Here is an 18,651-nt window from a genome sequence, read left to right as displayed (position 1 = left end):
AATGAAAATATGATATAAACTCCTCAGCAGAACATAAAATCCTTCATAAGGCCCTTCCTACATTCCCTTTTCATATTTTGGGTCTTATCCAAGCTGTACTACTTGCAAATTCCCCAGTACATTCTAACACATGCTATTTTCTCTGCCAGTGGAGCCTTTTCCCCATTCCCCATGGCTTAATTCAAGGTTCAACCACTCTGTTTTTTACTCTCCATTTCCTCCTTGCCAATAAACAACTTGAAAATAAGGATTGTGCTTCTGATTATCTAGCACTTAGAACATCTCAATAAATATATTTTCATTAATCCCACAGCTTGTTGAGCCATAAACGTGCCATGCCAGCCCATTGCTGGTTATTGGTGGACACAGTGAATAAGAACAAACATAAACAATGAAAAAAGCAAGCTCATAATTTTGGTAGCAGAGAGAGAGAGAAGAAGAAAGAGAGAGAAGAAAACAATAAAGCCAGAATCAGATAGGGGTCAGAATCAATGTAATAAAATGTTAGCACTTACAAACAGAGGGGCAATTGTAGACTACTAAAGGAATTAAGAACACTATATACTGCCCTATTATTTGCTGTGTACCCTAGTTTTGTTTTTTTTGCAACAAAATCTGTTAAAGAAATGGATTAAGGCAGTGGTTCTCAACCTTCCTAATGCCTCGACCCTTTAATACAATTCCTCATGTTGTGTTGACCCCAACCATAAAATTATTTTCGCTGCTACTTCATTACTGTTAATTTTGCTACTGTTATGAATCGTAATGTAAATATCTGATATGCAGGATGTATTTTCATTGTTACAAATTGAACATAATTAAAGCATAGTGATTAATCACAAAAACAATATGTAATTATATATGTGTTTTCCAATGGTCTTAGGCGACCCCTGTGAAAGGGTCATTCGACCCCCAAAGGGGTCGCGACCCACAGGTTGAGAACCGCTGGATTAAGGGATCAAAACAAAATAAATTCTCAGGAAGATAAAAACAATACGTTAAATGACTATCAGAGAATGAAAACAAAAATATTTTAATCCTCACCCAAGAACATGTTCATTGATTTTTGAGGAGGAGGGGGAGGGGAAAGAAAAGAGAGGGGAGGAGGGGGAGGGAAATTTCTGGATACTTCTGGATATTTAGCCAAAGAAAACAAAACCACGAATTCAAAAAGATATATGCCCCCTATGTTCTTTGCAGCATTTTTATTTATAATAGCCAAGACATGGAAATAGTCTAAGTGTACATCAATGGATGAATGGATAAAGAAAATATGATATATGTATTAAATCATTATGCTGTATGCCTGAAATTAATGTCAATTATACCTCAATGAAAAAAAAAATATATATATATATATAGTAGGTAATCATACTGTGTTAATTTCCCCATGCAGAAGTTTGTTAATGCAAGGTAAGTTACGTGTTCTTTCAGTGTGTTAGTACAAGTTGAAGAAAATAAAATACAACTTACTGTCCATAAGGATACCAACGGTGCTTAGTAGTAAAGAACATTTTGCTAAGTTGTTCTATCATGGGTCCTTGCTCCAAGTGTTCATCTTTTACTTCTAATCTGGTTTTCAGTATTTGATCCTGTGTTTCTTCATAATTATGCAAAGGATCTGGCCGAGGGATAGGCTACAAAATAATCAGCAATAAATAGCATCGAAATATAGGAATGTTAGCCAGCATTTGATAGTTTATGATAAAACAATTATTATTCTCAAGAATTCATTACAGTACCTCAAGGTGGGTAGGTGAATTATTAGAACAGAGCTTCACTTAGTTGCATTATTCATTAAAGAATAAGAAATACTTTTCTTCTCACATCAAGTTTTGGGTTTCTTTTCCAATAATAAAGTTCTTATTTAAAGTTCTGTTTTCCCCTCAATAAAAAAGACCTATTACATTAATTTCTATTTCTTAAAACTGTAAATAGCGCCTATTATTATTTTTAATTCAAAGTTTACAGTCTCTACCTTGAATAAAATTTAAGTAAAATACATGAAAAATCTTTCATTGAAAAGGACATTTCTGGAGACTTGCCTTGGGTGGTGAACACAAAATACAGACGATGTAGTATACAACTGTACATCTGAAACCTATATAATTTTATTAACCAATGTCACCCCTATATATTCAATTTAAAAAAAGAGCCTGGCTGGAGTGCTTCAGTGGTTGAGGATCAACCCATGAACCAAGAGGCTGCTGGTTCAATTCCTAGTTAGGGCACATGCCCGGGGTTGTAGGCTTGATCCCCAGTATGGGTGTACAGGAGGTAGCCGATCAATGATTCTCTCTCATCAATGTGTCCGTCTCTCTATCCCTTTCCCTTCCTCTCTAAAAAAAATAAAAAAAAATAAAAAAATTAAGAAAAAAAAAAGAAATGCCAGTAAAAAGCATGGGAAAGGGGTGGGTTTGAAGACTGGTTTAGTAAAGATTACATTTCTTAGGTGGGGATAGACAGCCTGGACAAGGTGAGTATATACTTGATTTCCTTATAAATAAAAAGAAAATTGTGTAAAAAAAAAAAAAAAGAAAGAAAATTTATTTTTTTTTAATTTTTTTAAAATATATTTTATTGATTTTTTTACAGAGAAGAAGGGAGAGGGATAGAGAGTCAGAAACATCGATGAGAGAGAAACATCGATCAGCTGCTTCCCGCACACCCCCCACTGGGGATGTGCCCCCAACCAAGGTACATGCCCTTGACTGGAATCGAACCTGGGACCCTTCAGTCCACAGGCCGACACTCTATCCACTGAGCCAAACCAGTTAGGGCAGAAAATTTCTTATATATAATGGAAGCAGGAAAAACTTCCATGTGTTTAGATGACTGAAATGCCAAAAAATGATGCTTTATGGTAATTTGAGAATGTTTTAGCATACACTTACATTTACTTAGCTTATGTACATGAAACAATAAGACCTCTTTAAAAGGCAATATATAAATGTATGAAGGTGGCACAAGATTATCAGAAATGCAAAGTAACAAAGATATCAGTGCGAAGTAGAATGGGAGCCAAATCAGAGACTTGTCAGAGGGTAGAATGTATTCTACAAGGGATAACCAAACCTTATGAGTAAAGAAATATAGGTAAGAACACAAAATAAATGGGTCATTTAAAAAAAAAAGATCTCACTGACTGGTGTGACTCAGTTAGTTGGTTCTTGTCCTCTACACCAAAAAACTGCTGGTTCTATTCCCGGTCAAGGCACACGCCTGGGTTTTGGGCTCCACCAGTTAGGGGCATGCAGGGGACGGCCAACTGATGTTTCTCTCTCATCAATGTTCCTCTCTCTCTCTCAAATCAATAAAAACATTTAAAAAACAAATACAGCCCTAACCAGTTTGGCTCAGCTCAGTGAATAGAGCATCGGCCTGCGGACTGAAGGGTCCCAGGTTTGATTCCGGCCAAGGGCACAAGCCTGGGTTGTGGGCTCAATCCCCAGTAGGGGGTGTGCAGGAGGCAGCTGACCAATGATTCTCTCTCATCATTGATGTTTCTATCTCTCTATCCCTCTCCCTTCCTCTCTAAAATCAATAAAAATATATTTTAAAAAATAAAATAAAATAAATAAAAAACAAATACAATAGTAAACGTTTAATGGTTTAAAAACAAACAAAAAAGTGGATCTCAAGAAACCAGATTATGAAAGGCCTTCAAAGTTAGATTTAGAAGTAACAATTTGACAGAAGTAGAAATAAGGAAACACTTAATGTAGTGTGGGAGGGAATCAGGAGGATGTATAATGAAGAGGTAAAGGACTTGGGCTTCAGCCTCTGATTCTATCACTTATTAGTTCTGTGACCTTGAGCAAGTTATTTAAGCTCTTCATTTCCCTTTCTGTAAAGTCAGAGAAGTAATAGATACCTAATAAAGACTTGATGAGGATTAAGTGAAATAATATAGAGCAGTGATGGCGAACCTATGACACGTGTGTCAGTGGTGACACGAGAACTCATTTTTTTGGTTGATTTTTGTTAAATGGCATTTAAATATATAAAATAAATATCAAAAATATAAGTCTTTGTTTTACTACGGTTGCAAATATCAAAAAATTTCTATATGTGACACGGCACCAGAGTTAAGTTAGGGTATTTCAAAATGCTGACACGCTGAGCTCAAAAGATTCACCATAACTGATATAGAGTATGCTTTGCTGTCTCTCATTACCTAAGAGTTCAATAATGGTAGGTAGCTATTAACATTTATTTTATATCCTCAAACAGAAAAAGTTATATAAATTTATTTTAAAGAAAAAGCGCTCCTGCCCAGCTGAGGGTCCACCTATGAACCCAAAGGTCACGGTTTGATTCCCAGTCAGGGCACATGGCCACGCTGCAGTCAATACCCAGTGTGGGTCATGTAGGAGGCTAATAAATGATTATCTCTTATCATTGATATGTCTCTCTCTCTCGCTCGCTCTCTCTCTCTCCCCCTCTCTCTTCCTTTCTCTCTGAAATCAATAAAAACCTACTTTTTTTAAAAAAAAGAAAAAGTGCTCCTTACGACACTTTATCATCTCTTTTTTGTAAAGTAAAATATTAATAAATGTCTTTGCAAGCTACTATCAGATCCTCAGAGGTATCAGCAAATATGGGAATGGAACCTACAGTTTCCTCTCTTTCAGGTTATTAAACTTATTGTTAAAAATCAAATGTTTTAAACATTATCAAGAAGTTAAGTGATTTTCAAGGGTTAATAAATATTCATGGTCTACGGTCCTATTCCCAAGCAGACCCAATTCTAATACATCACAAATTCTCTCTGCTGTATATGATTAAAAAGAGATTTTTGTTTTCTAGGCATACAGATAAAAGACATAGGAATTACTGGATTCTTCGAAGTCTATACCAAGAGCCTCTGGCAGACTCAGAATTGATTATTAGGCAGTATTTGATCTTCTTGATCAACTTCAAAGAAAGGGTACATGAATGTTTCAGTAAAAAGGAAAAACTAAAATAAAACTGAATATCAACTTCATAAAACATTCGTAACTGTCATCCTGAATTTTCTTAATTTCTTAAGAATTTTAAAAATGTGATGTTCAAAAATTTCCATTACATCAACCACCAAAAAGAACTGCCTAGTACTTATATTTTTACTTTATTTTTCCAATCATTATTTTTTTGCCCCTGGTGGAATATCTTTATTTTCCTAAACAAGAAATCCTAAATTTGGAAACATTTTTAGAATATTAGTTTTTAAAAATATATATTTTTTTTTATTGATTTCAGAGAGAGGAAGGGAGAGGGAGAGAAAGACAGAAACATCAATGATGAGAAAGAATCATTGATTGACTGTCTCCTGCACACCCCCTACTGGGGATCGAACCTGCAACCCATGAATGTGCCCTGACTGGGAATTGAACTGTGACCTCCTGGTTCATAGGTCAATGCTCAACCACTGAACCATACTGGCCAGACTAGAATATTAGTATTTTTAATAAAACATATACCAAGGCAGAAGCAAAAAAAGAAGGATCTTTCTACATGGATCTATGGAAGATAATCAACATGCTCTAGATTCAAATATAAATGACCAGAAAAGCAAAAATACAAATCATTTTAACTTTCTTAAAGCCAGTCTTCATTGGTATTTCTACACATGACTAGGAACTTTATATACAATATGCTTTCCAGGGTCTAGAGCAGTGGTTCTCAACCTTCCTAATGCTGCGACCCTTTAATACAGTTCCTCATGTTGTGGTGACCCCCCAACCATAAAATTATTTTTGTTGCTACTTCATAACTGTAATTTTGCTACTGTTATGAATCATAATGTAAATATCTGATATGCAGGATGTATTTTCATTGTTACAAATTGAACATAATTAAAGCATAGTGATTAATCACAAAAACAATATGTAACTATATATGTGTTTTCCGATGGTCTTAGGCGACCCCTGTGAAAGGGTTGTTCGACCCCCAAAGGGGTCGCAACCCACAGGTTGAGAACCGCTGGTCTAGAGAATCAAAGGGCCTACTTCCTGGAGAAAAGAATCATTGTAAGTCAAGTCTAAATTTTAAGTCATGTTTGAGGATTTTATTTCATATTATTATTTTAGTTTGTTTGAGGATTTTTATTTAATGTTATATACTATCATCATGAGATTTGTGAATCTGGATTCAGAAAGAACATACTTTATTCTAACATTAAAATGTTTTCAAGAATGTTTCTATTTGTACAGTCCAATCTACAATTTATTAGTTGAGAAACAAATAAACAAAAAACATCCATGGCTCCCCATGGAAATCCTTCTTTAGATACCACAGGAAGTGTGAATACTTCTAACAGCAAATTAAAGTTATATGATTTTTTCATACATACCTTGGTGTGTTCATACGGAATATCCACAGAAGGATGGTAGCAAACTATCGTCCTGCCATCAGATGTCAAAGCAAGTTCTACTTTGCTGAAAAGAATGTTTCAGAAACAGAGTTATACTGTATTCAAGGCAGAATGATATTCTTAGCACTAAAATTAACCAGTTAACTGCCAGGTGTCCAAAACAAAAACCATCCCAACACGCCACGATATTTTGAATTAAAAAAGTCAATTTGCTCTGTCTCTCTCCCTTCCTCTGTGTAAAAAATCAATAAAATATATTTAAATAAATAAATAAATAAATAAATAAATAAGCCAAAACCGGTTTGGCTCAGTGGATGGAGCGTCGGCCTGCGGACTGAAGGGTCCCAGGTTCGATTCCGGTCAAGGGCATGTACCTGGGTTGCGGGCACATCCCCAGTGGGAGATGTGCAGGAGGCAGCTGATTGATGTTTCTCTCTCATCGATGTTTCTAACTCTCTGTCTCTCTCCCTTCCTCTCTGTAAAAAATCAATAAAATATATTTAAAAAATAAATAAATAAATAAATCAATTTGCAATGAATATTATAAAAATAGATATAATATTCACAATTCAGGTGTTCTTGAATATTTTCAGCTGAAAATTCTCATGAAAAATGATTTTAAAGTTGGTCAGGACTGTCACTTAGGGAAAACATTTTTTTTGACGCACGTGGCGTATGGCGCTTGTGTCTACAGACACTTATGGCATACAATGGGTTAATTACTCATGAATCCCTGAAGAATAGATGCCACTTTACTGGACTGGCAAACTGATATGATCTATACCAATAAAAGGGTAATATGCTAATTAGGGCGGACGTCTTCCGGACATCCATCCAGACAAAACCACAGCGGCTGCGAGGCATGGGGCTGTCATGGGCTCAAGCAGTCGTGAGCCCCGGCGGCTACAAGGCCTGGGGCTCAGGCCTCGCAGCTGCTGTTGTGGCTGGCAGGGCAGCAGCAGTGGCAGCAGCAGCGGGTTGATGGGAGCTGATCAGCCCAGTTGCCTCCCGCAGAGGGAGGCCAGACTATGGCTTAGGCCCGCTCCCCATGGAGAATGGGCCTAAGCCATCCGTAGGACATCCCCTGAGGGCTTCTGGACTGTGAGAGGGGGCAGGCCGGGCTGAGGGACCGCCCTCCCCCCCCCCACCCAGTGCACAAGTTTTTGTGCACCAGACCTCTAGTACCATATAATAGAGAACAACTCAAACCACCCCACAAAACATGTCAGTTTACTACCACAACAAACCTCTAAGGCCTCACTCATTATTACATCTAAGGTACTCTTCAAATTGTTTTTTAGACTATCCAGATCTTTGGAAGAGACGTTCATGTTTGTCACTATTATTAGAACTTCTTTTTCTTATCTAACAACTTCAAAAAGTCAGAGGACATTACTTGGTTGAATTATTAAAGCTGAAGATCAGCGAAGTACATAATCTTCCAGGTAAAGGATCACGTGAATTTCTAGTCATAAAGACTGAAACATTTGTCTAGATCAGCATTTCAAGTTCCTTTGGCAAACAGTACAACTGTAAGAAACTTCCAATAAAAGAATTCGATGGTCAAACAAATTTGGGAACTACTGATTATCCCTTCCCTCCATTAATTCCCTCAGAAGAACACATTTTGGCAGTATTCCTCTAAACACTTCCTGGAATGCTCTGACTGGAACTCATTCTTTCAGGTACCAACTTACCAAGTTTCTTTTTCAAAAACTGGCAACTAATATTGTACTTAGATCTACAGACATTCTAAGGAGCACAGCGTTCAGCTTTTATTAAACATATGTTTCTTAGATATATATAAATTTAAGTTTCTAGTATTTCAACACCAACCAGATTTGAGCGAGACCAGCAATTAAACTATAAAGTGTATTTTAGCTAACACAGGATAAGGTTATTTCACCATGATATTAAGATTAAATACCATGAACATTTAAGATTAAATACAATGAACATTTAATCTATCAAATTATTTTGATGAAGGATCAAATGCACCTATAAGATTCATTCTTTTCAGGCTCAAATTAGACCTTGTCTAATTTCATCACTATCTTAGACACTTACTAAATGTACAATTAAAACTACATAGTGTCACTCTGTGGGTGTGGCTCAGTGGTTGGGCATCGACCTATGAACCAGGAGGTTGCTGTTTAGGAGGTTCAATTCCCAGTCAGGGCACATGCCCAGATTGTGGGTTCAATCCCCAGTGGGGGCCATGCAGGAGGCAGCCGATCAATGTTTCTCTCTCTCTTTCCCTCCCTCCCTTCCTTTCTCTCTCTAAAATCAATAAAAACATGTATTTTTGCCCTAGCTGGTTTGGCTCAGTGGATAGAGCGTCAGCGTCCCGGGTTCAATTCCAGTCAAGGGCACATGCCCAAGTTGCAGGCTCAATCCCCAGTAGGAGGCATGCAGGAGGCAACCAATCAATGATCCTCTCATTGATGTTTCTATTTCTCTCTCCTCCCTTCTTCTCTGAAATCAATAAAAATACATTTAAAACTGAAAAACAAAACACATTTTTTTAAAAAAACTATATAGTGTCAACAGGAAAGAAAATATGTTTTTACTAAAATTTGCAATAAAAAATGTAGCTTAAGAAAATATGTTGGTTTCTGCACATCAGCCTCTGCTGTAGAGAAAAAAAGACAACATCTTATTCATGTTATTCCCAGTTCTTAGCATAGTGACTAGAATAAACTGTGGTTGAATTAAATATTTGTGATTTGTATTATTCAATGACAAACAAAAGATAAGATAAATAACTGCATAAGCTAATAGATATAAACCCTAAGACAAAACTATAAAAACTAAGTTTTTCAAGAAACTTCTAAAGAATGCTTCAGGAAGAAAAGATAGCATTTCTAACAGTATGTCTGTCTTAAAATAAAGTATTTACTGAAATACAATGGTAATGATTTTTATTTGAAATGGTTATAAGCCCATACAATAAAATATAAAAATAAATAAATAAAAAAATTAAATTAAATTAAATTAAAAAAAAAAAAAAAAAAGCATGAAAACCCCAAATAAGAAATAAAATTAAATCAATTCAGATACAGCTAACAGACTGTTATTTTTTCAATTGAATTTTAATACATACCAATTATAGTCATCTGGAAGAGAAGAGTATGTGGATTTATGACAAACACAGTATAAAGCTCCATCTGCAAAAACCCCAAAAAATAAAATGGATTTTGTTAATTTGAGGATATGTTCTCACATAAATGTAAAGACAGCTTCATTCATTCAACCGATAGTAACTATTTACTATGAAGTAGGCATGTATTAAGGGCCTTGGATTCAACAAGTAAGATCCAGTGAACAAACAATTTCCAATAAAAAAGATAAGCCCTGTTAGGATGGATTAAGTATTTGGAAAGAGAAGGGAACACAGAAAAGTTACAAAACACAATTGTACAGCCCTGGCCAAGTGGCTCAGTTAGTTAGATTGTCTTACCGTACACCAAAAGGCTGTGCGTTTGATTCTGGTCAGGGCACATACCTAGCTTACAGGTTCCATCCCCCGGGGAGCATTTGGGAGGCAACCTATTGATGTTTCTCTCTCTCTCTTTCCCTCCCTCCCTCCCTTCCTCTCTCAAAAAAAAAAAAAATCAATAAAATCAATAAAAACATATTCTCAGGTGAGGATTAAAAAACAAAACAGAACTGTATAGGCTCAAGAATGCCTTTTCAGTGGAGATGATGTCTAAGATACTCTGAAGGATGAGGAAATAAATAGGAGTTAGTACGGGATGAGTAAAATGTTGCTTACAGAGGGAGTAACAAGTGCTAAGGACCAGAGGTAACAAAGAATATAAAGTATTTGGGTATTCTAAAAACATTCACGTGAATGGAGTGCACAGTTCATAAAGGGGGCATCTAATCTAATAAAAGACAAACATGCAAATTGACCATACCATCGCTACGCCTTAAGCCACACCCACCAGACAATCAGAGCGACTATATGCAAATTAACCCAACCAAGATGCCGGCCGGCAGCCACGGAGCTGGAGAAAGCAGGAGGCTTGGTTGCTCCAGTGATGGAGGAAGCCAAGCTTCCCGCCCCTCCTGGCAGGCTCTGAGCTCCACTGAAGGCAACAAAGTTTCAATATACAGTGGGGCCTTGACTTACGAGTGTCCCGACTAACGAGTTTTTCAAGATACGAGCCGTCTCTCGGCCGATTTTTTGCTTTGAGTTTTGAGCTAAAATTCGGGTTACGAGCCAGCTTCAGATACCCCACCGCTAGTTGGCGCAGCGAACATCACAGTGAACACCACAACATCAGCCCAGCATCACGTGTCTCACTCGTTCACTTTTTAATTTGACATACAAGTAATTTGAGTTATGAGCTCCGTCATGGAACGAATTAAACTCGTAAGTCAAGACCCCACTGTAGAAGGTAAATAAATCTCAGAATTAAAAAAAAAAACGAAAAAAAGGAGAGGCTGGGAGCTTCCGTCGCCGGGGGGCTTGGCAAGCCTGAAAACGGCCCTCAGCCCCTCACCCAGACTGGCCAGGCAACCCAGTGGGGTCCCCCCACCCTAAAGGGGGTGTGGCCATCCTGAAAACAGCCATCCGCCCCTCACCCAGGCTGGCCAAACCTCCATGGGGTGAGGGTCCCCACTGGGGGGGCTTGACCAGCCTGCAAACAGCCATCAGCACCTCACCCAGGCTGGCCAGGCACCCCAGTGGGGACCCCCACTCTGAAGGGGGTGTGACCAGCTGCAAACAGCCATCATCCTCTCATCCAGGCTGGCCAGGCACCCCAGCGAGACCCCCACCCTGATCCGGGACACCCTTCAGCGCAAACCAGCCAGCCCCCACCCATGCACCAGGCCTCTATCCTATATAATAAAAGGGTAATATGCAAACTGACCCTAACAGCAGAACGACTGGGAATGACTGGTCACTATGACACACACTGACCACCAGGGGGCAGATGCTCAATGAAGGAGCTGCCCCCTGGTGGTCAGTGCTCTCCCACAGGGGGAGCTCTGCTCAGCCACAAGCCAGGCTGACGGCTGCCAGTACAGCGGTGGTGGTGGGAGCCTCTCCCACCTCCTCAGCAGCGCTAAGGATGTCCGACTGCAGCTTAGGCCTGCTCCCCGCTGGCAAGTGGACACCCCCTGAGGGCTCCCAGGCTGCCAGAGAGATGTCTGATTGCCAGCTTAGGCCCAATCCCACAGGGAGCGGGCCTAAGCCAGCAGGTGGTCATCCCCCGAGGGGTCCCAGACTGCGAGAGGGCACAGGCCGGGCTGAGGGACCCCCCCCTTCTAGTGCACAAATTTTTGTGCACCGGGCCTCTAGTGTTAAGTAATAAAATACAAAATAAATTGTTCAAAATTAATTTCCATTAATCAAAATGCTCATATTTCAAAGCATACTTTTCTTTTTTAGAATACCTACAAATTTAAGAGCCATAATTACTTTTTAAAAAGTTTATTTGAAAGGATCTCCTGTTTAGAGAAAGGGTGTTCTTTTAAATATAAAGAAAAAATGTAAATGTAGCTCAGTATAGTTAAAAGCAAGCTCCAAATATATCTGGGCTATGTATCTCTCTCTCCCTTCACCCAACTGGGCCTCTTGCTCCTCAGTATGAAACACAATCCCCACTTTGCTCAAATATCACTCATCCTTCAAAGTCAAATGCTATTCTTGCATAAAAATCCTTTACCCTCTCCCCACGCAACAACCTCCATTACAGAAGGGAGACTTGTCTACTATATACATCCCACAACCAACATTTCATATGACATTGCTATACCTTCTTTGCAGTCTTTTCTGCATCTGTTATTGATGTGTATTAAGATATGTAAAAAAGATGTGTCTCTTCCTTCTTGTATACCTATCCTTTCTCCAAGGATTACATTATATTTAGAGGTCTAAATATAAATTCTAACCCCAAAGAAAAAAAAGTACCTTAACAAAATTCACTATTATCATACAAGAATGTTCAGCAAAATGTCAACCCCAAAATTCATTGATGTAAGATAACAAAATACAAAGAATTAGAAATCTAACATCATCTCTCAAAAGATTCATTAATTTTCAATTAACTGTGCTAATACAAAGAAGCAGTCAATAAGAGAAATCAGAGGATAAAGTAAAAAAACAGTCACACAATTTATATTTTCTTGTTTTACACTATGGAGGATCTTCCTAATTATGCCTGGATTAATTTTAAAAGAAGTTTTAGTCTTTGAATATAAACCAGCTAGGTGAGGTACATGCTCGCTGAAAGAAACAGGGTTGGGTGGCAGAGGAGGGCCACACATTATTAAGTGTTCTTAACTAGGCAGGAAGGAAAACACAAGACAACAGTGCTTCATTTCAACAAGAAACTCTGTACAATTATTCTTCACTTACACAGACATTTGTACCCTCATGACATACATCACATTCTACCTCATACTCCAGATATTTCTAGTTTCTATAGATGTCTGTTTCACCTACAAATCTAAGTAAGTTCCTTAAGGCCAGTAACCACACCATGTACATTAATGTGTCCCTCATACTGTAGTGGCTACCAAAAAATAGTGGCTGCCAAACTGCCTCTAAAATGTTAATTTCTGCATAATTAATACTTGAAAAACTCATATGACATTTTATCAAGAGGAAAATTCTAGTTACAGTAAGTATCAGAGGTTCTAAATATATTAGGACAAGTTAACATCAATCAACCCAAAACAACTAAATGTGCCCAAAAGAATTCCAATGAAGAGTCAGTTCTCTGTAACTTATGGGCTACTGTTACATAAATATGCTTAACTGCATTTTAATAAAATATATAAAAGCTGAGCCTGGCTGGTGTGGCTCAGTTGGATGAGCGTCATCCTGTGCATCAAAAGGTTACTGGTTTGATTCCTGGTCAAGGCACATACCCAAATTGTGGGTTTGGTCCCCCAGTCAGAGTGCGTACATGGGGGCAACTGATCGATGTTTCGCTATTTTTTTTAAAAAAATAAAAGGTGATAACCCCACTTAATCTACAAATGTTCAATATTTTAAGTTACTACAGGTAAGGCGGTACAGCAGGAAGTGTATTGGACAAAGTAAGATGGGGAGACCTCGGTTTTGATCACAATTCTCATTTACCACTTATACAACCCTGGGTATGTTTCTGAAGGCCAGAGAACTCAAGTTCCTTCATCTTCAAAGTTGTAAAGATCAAACAACTTAATATGCTAAAAAAGTGTAAAATGCCCCACATTCTCATGCTGACTGTATATTTTGGAAGGCTTAAGAAGTTCCTTCTGAAATATAGGGAGGCCTTTTTATTTTTGCTCATTAATTTTCTTCCTTAATCATGGTTTTGCTTTGCCTCTAATATTAATATTCTTCTTTTTGGTATAAAATAGCAATAATAGTAATTCTATACTCCAATAATAGTAATAGAAATTATGCAGTATAAGGGCTTAGGATGCAAGAAGTCAGGTAGTCACTGAGTACCAGGATGACTAAGTGATAATGGAACAATTTTCCGAGGTAACTTAAATTAATTTTTAGTTAAATTTTGACAACTCCAATCCATTCAGATCAGTTCAACACTTATTTATCACCTACCATGAATGAGAGGCACTGAGGAAACCAAAATAAATTAGTGCACAAATTTACAATCTAGGGGGTAAAGTACACATAGACAAATGTCACTTATCCTAGGACAGATTAACCCAAGTGAGGACTAACTGCTATTTCAGGACATGGATTAGGTAAAAACTGATTAGGTCTGATTTTCCATCAATCTTGGGGCTGGGTTTCTGTCAGGGCAAAGGGGAGGCTAAGCAGCATGGGTTTTACTCACAAAAATGTTCCCAGGCAATCAAGGGCTGACTATTGTTTTGTTTTGACTCTGATTTTTACATCAAAAGTCTCTTAGCAATCTCCTCCTCCGTTTACTTAGATCATTATATTTTTACTTATACTTTTAATCCTACTCTTCAAACTCTTTCCCCCTTAACTCAATAAACATTCTATTGCAAATGAGAGTAAACAGGAAACATAAACAAAGAGCTTCAAATGAGGTAGAAATGCATAAAAGATAGGCTGCTCAGGCCAGTGTGGCTCACGTGGCTGAGCGTCTGCCCAAGCTTGGAAAGGTTGCCAGTTCAATTCCTGGGTCAGGGCACATACCCAGGTTGTGGGTTACCCGGGTCAGGTTATGTATGGGAGGCAACCAATTGATGTTTCTCTCTCCCTCCTGGCTTTCCCTCTAAAATCAATAAAATCAAATAAAAAATTTGGCTGATGTAGCTAAACATGCAAAAGCAAACCATAGGGAACTCTCTCACTATCTACTTTAGAAATGGGAGAATAGTGTTCAGACAGTGAGGAAAAAGGGTGAAAGTAAGGTTGGCTGGGGAATAAGATTTTAATAATCTACTTATTTATTTGGGTTGATATTTTGGCTTTCAAACATGTATTAATAGATTTTGAAAAAAAACACATTACATTGCATTTCTTTAGAAATGGTAGGTAAAATTTACATTTTTTCAATGGCTAAATATATAAAAACACAAAGAGAATACATCAAAACGTTAACACTGATTATCTTTGTAAGATGGGATTGTAATTTTGCCCTTTATTTACTGATGTTTACTATTACTAAAAAAATATGTAAAATAATAATAATAATGTGAAAATATAGTAAATATGACTCAAATCAGAGAAAGTTTGTTTCTCTTTATCAATCTTTCACTTGCCCTCAGCTAAAACCCCACTTGTGGTCTACACAGATAACCCATTTGGTCCATACTTTCTACTCTGCATTTGTACATATATACACACACATATATTGGTAGATTACCTTTTATATGTACAAATGGGATCATACAATAGATACTATTCTATGACATACTTTAAAAATATATTTTTATTGATTTTAAGAGAGAGGGAGAAAGAAACATCAATGTGAGAGAGAAACATCGAGTGCCAGCAGCTGCCTCCTGCACACCCCCTACCAGGGACAGAGTCCACTTAGTCCTCCCGCTAAGACATACAATAAGTAAATGCTTTAAACTTTCTATAATGAATACATATTTCTATATTTGAAAAAGTTTTAAACTCTTTTTAAACATTAAATACTCACTTACTTTGGATTGGAAATAAATGTTTCAAAATAGTTCTGTTTGATATCGCCCATTTCACTGCTGATACGGCCATGGTGAATCAAGATGCTTTATCAGGTGGTATGGAAAAAGATTTGAAGAGAAAATGCTTTTAAAATTTGCTTCTAGGCATACCTATTTTCATCCCTGAGAGATAAAAAATAAATTAATAAATCATTGCTACCTATGGTAAATTAAAGTGACACAATATATTGACCATTACAAGGACAAGATAGGAATCACTACCTAGAACCACAATCACCTAAAGCAAAACTTTTAAACAGCTTTCCATTTCCATGTTACATAAGAGTAACATTATCTAAATACATGATCAGAAACCCCAGAACTATGTCCTTTACAATTTCTCTTAAATGCATAGTTCTCAGCACCTATTATAATTCTCTCAACTTCTTGAGTGCTCAGTAAATGTGGAATTACCCTTAGAAGCAGTCACTCACACATGCTACACAGAGCATCCTTTCATACGCTAATGTGTCTGTGTACAACGTCCCAGGTACCATACATAGGATCTTATTACAGCTCTGAAAGTGGTATTCAGTTTCCGACTAAAGGAAATATTAAACAAGGCCTATCCTTGGCCTATTAAATACTGATTTTTTTAAAAAAATACTTAGATGATTAACACCCTAAAGTGCCAAATATAATTTCACCATCTTCTATACAGGGTGCGGCAAAAGTAGGTCAACAGTTGTGAGTACATGAAACAGTTTATTCGTATATTATTATTTATTAGAAGCCGCTGCACGAAAATTCAGCCTGGCCTCAGCGTGGCCTGCGCCCCTTCTTAGTCCGGGAGCCCTCAGGGGATGTCCCACTGACCACTTAGGCCCACAGTCTGGCCTCCCTCTGTGGCCCCATCGCAGCCGCTGCCCCCCATAGCCGTCCCCTCCCTCTGCCCACTGGCATGGCCTTGGCTGGCCTGGAGCCGCCTGCTCGCTGGCCCCACCTCCCCGCTGACCCATTGTTCCACCATTTAGCCGATTTGCATATTATGCTTTTATTATATAGGAAGGACTATTGTTATTTTCCATTGAACTGTAAACCTACCTTAGCTCCACCCTGTATGTTTACGGTTTTTCATTTTCCAAGGTACTTTCATTACCATTTCATTTCACTCTCATATTAATCATGAGGTATCTTTATTTTGATTCACTATGAAACTAAGTACAAACTTTAAATGAGTAACTTCCAAGAGTCGGTCGCAAACTGGGAAACACTGGGCAAGTTATTAACTGAATGACCCTCAGTTTCTTCCATGGTAAATGGGGAAAACCACCACAACCTCCATGGCTATTGCGAATGAAAGAACACAAGCATTGCTACAGCCCTTGTTTTTACTTGGCCCCGGTGGCTGTCTCCTCCCCTCCCCCACACGGGCAACACGGGATTTGCACGCGGTTCCGTCTGCTCGCCTGACCTCGCAGGTCCATTCCTTCCCCTGTCGGTGCCTGAGCACCGCTCTCCTGAGTTCACAGTGTGCTTTTCCCAGCTTACCACCCACTTTCCTACCCTTTATGCGGCCTTCCACCGGCCGGTGAGGTGGGCATCTTCATGCCACACACTCAGAGGTTCAGAGAGGTCAGACGATGCTGCCCACCATACCTGTGCTTTGTCGGTGGCCAGAGTGGTACGCAAACCAGCTTTCTGAGCACAAACCCAGAACAAGACATTTGGGGTGGGTGGGGGGGAAGGTCTCCTTTGCCCCGAGGCAGCTCACCCATGGGGGGGGGCAGATTAGTCACCCAGGGGAGAGTAATTCGGAGGGTCAATCCCTTGGCCCGGGATTCAGCCCCGAAGCAAGAACTGCAGAGAGCCTCGGAGGGCCCTGAGTTTGAGGGACAGGCTACCAGGAGCGCGGGGTCCAACCTCCGGGGGCAGATCCCACAGACTCGGGCCCGGAGGAGTCCCGGGCGCCGGGCGCAGGCTCGCCGCTGGTACCCACAGGACACGCGCGGCCACGCGCCGGCCCCTCGGCAGGACGCCCGAGACTGGCGGCGCCAGAGGCTGTATCCAGCCGCGAACCACAGGCGGGAGGCCGCGACAACCGCGGGCAGACCTCCGGGCCTGCCCGACTTAGCTTTCAGGGACTCCCTGACCGGAGGAGGAAAAGGCACCGGTTACCTTGACGTCTGCTCACCGCGAGCCCGCCATCTTCCTCCAGCCGGGTCCTAGGACAACCACTCCACGTGCCTTCCTGGCCGCCGGGCATTCTGGGAAATGTAGTCTCGCGGGAAAGAGCTCCCTGCGGGGCGGGGAGTACTCGGGGCCACCTAAGGTGCTCCATTTAGTTGCTAGCAACTTGACTCACATCACTCAAAAAAACAAACAAAAAAACACAAGATCGCTGCCCCACGCACACAACCTTAGAAAGTAGCAAGCGGTATTCTATTTAAGTTTATATTAATAATTAGAGTCCCTAATGGGGGGATGAGGACACATTTGTAATACCTTAACCAATAAAGAAATTTAAAATAATAATAATAATAATAATAATTAGAGTCCCGCCGGTGTGTTCAGAGGTTGAGCATCGACCTATGAATCAGGAGTCATGGTTCGATTCCCAGTCAGGGCACATTGCGGAGGAGAGGGGGAGGGCGGGGGGGGTTGCTGGCTTGATCCCCAGTGTGGAGCATGCGGGAGGGAGCTGATGGGTGATTCTCGGATTGGAGGCCCTCCTCACTTCCCCATTTTAACTTCACACCCAACCCCACCCCTAAGGGTTTAAAATAGGGAAGTGAGGAGGGCCTCCAATCGAGAACCCAGCACTGTGTTCCCAGAACTGTGCTAGCTATTCATTATGGGAGGAAGAAAATGTGCAGAATCCTGGATTTTGCCTTTTATCTTACCCGTTCTGTTCTCATTGCCATCAGTGCTCTTCTTTCAGCTCTTATGACCACTGCCTTACTTTATCCATATTGCTCAAATATCATCTCAGAGAAGACCACACCATTATAATAGCCTCACTCACCCATATACTGTTGCCTTCCTTTAGTTTTCTTCATAACATCTACCATTATATAACATCATATTATTTGTCTCCTCCTTTCATGTCTGTTTCATGCTGGAATGCAAGCTCCACAAAGGCAGGGACATGTATCTATCTTGTTCTATGTTGTATGCAAACCCAACATCTGGAACTGTGTTTGGTCTCACTGAAGGCCTCCAGT

At 39.5% G+C, this 18,651-nt stretch overlaps 1 protein-coding gene across 3 annotated transcripts in view; it reads right to left on the bottom strand.

Moving 5' to 3' along the window:
* The window catches only part of MRPL42 (mitochondrial ribosomal protein L42), a 28,779-nt gene extending 11,059 nt beyond the window's left edge, over window positions 1–17,720 (bottom strand). Inside the window, exons 1-5 of one of the 3 annotated variants that reach the window (XM_006084027.3) lie at window positions 17,606–17,720; window positions 15,449–15,610; window positions 9,459–9,522; window positions 6,335–6,419; window positions 1,474–1,637 (exon numbers count right to left, since the gene is read on the bottom strand). In XM_006084027.3, the coding sequence (XP_006084089.1) occupies window positions 1,474–1,637; window positions 6,335–6,419; window positions 9,459–9,522; window positions 15,449–15,518 (383 nt within the window). In that variant the 5' untranslated portion in view covers window positions 15,519–15,610; window positions 17,606–17,720. Of the gene's footprint in view, window positions 1–1,469; window positions 1,638–6,334; window positions 6,420–9,458; window positions 9,523–15,448; window positions 15,611–17,598 lie in introns of those variants that run through there. The other 2 variants (XM_014451486.2, XM_014451487.2) reach the window with 2 other exon arrangements.
* Window positions 17,721–18,651: the final 931 nt, after the last annotated feature.

This window comes from Myotis lucifugus, unplaced genomic scaffold, assembly GCF_000147115.1.
Source record: "Myotis lucifugus unplaced genomic scaffold, Myoluc2.0 scaffold_9, whole genome shotgun sequence".
In the NCBI taxonomy this organism is placed as follows: domain Eukaryota; kingdom Metazoa; phylum Chordata; class Mammalia; order Chiroptera; family Vespertilionidae; genus Myotis; species Myotis lucifugus.
Note: the sequence above shows the minus strand (reverse complement) of the source record. Positions and strands in the feature narration are given on the sequence as shown.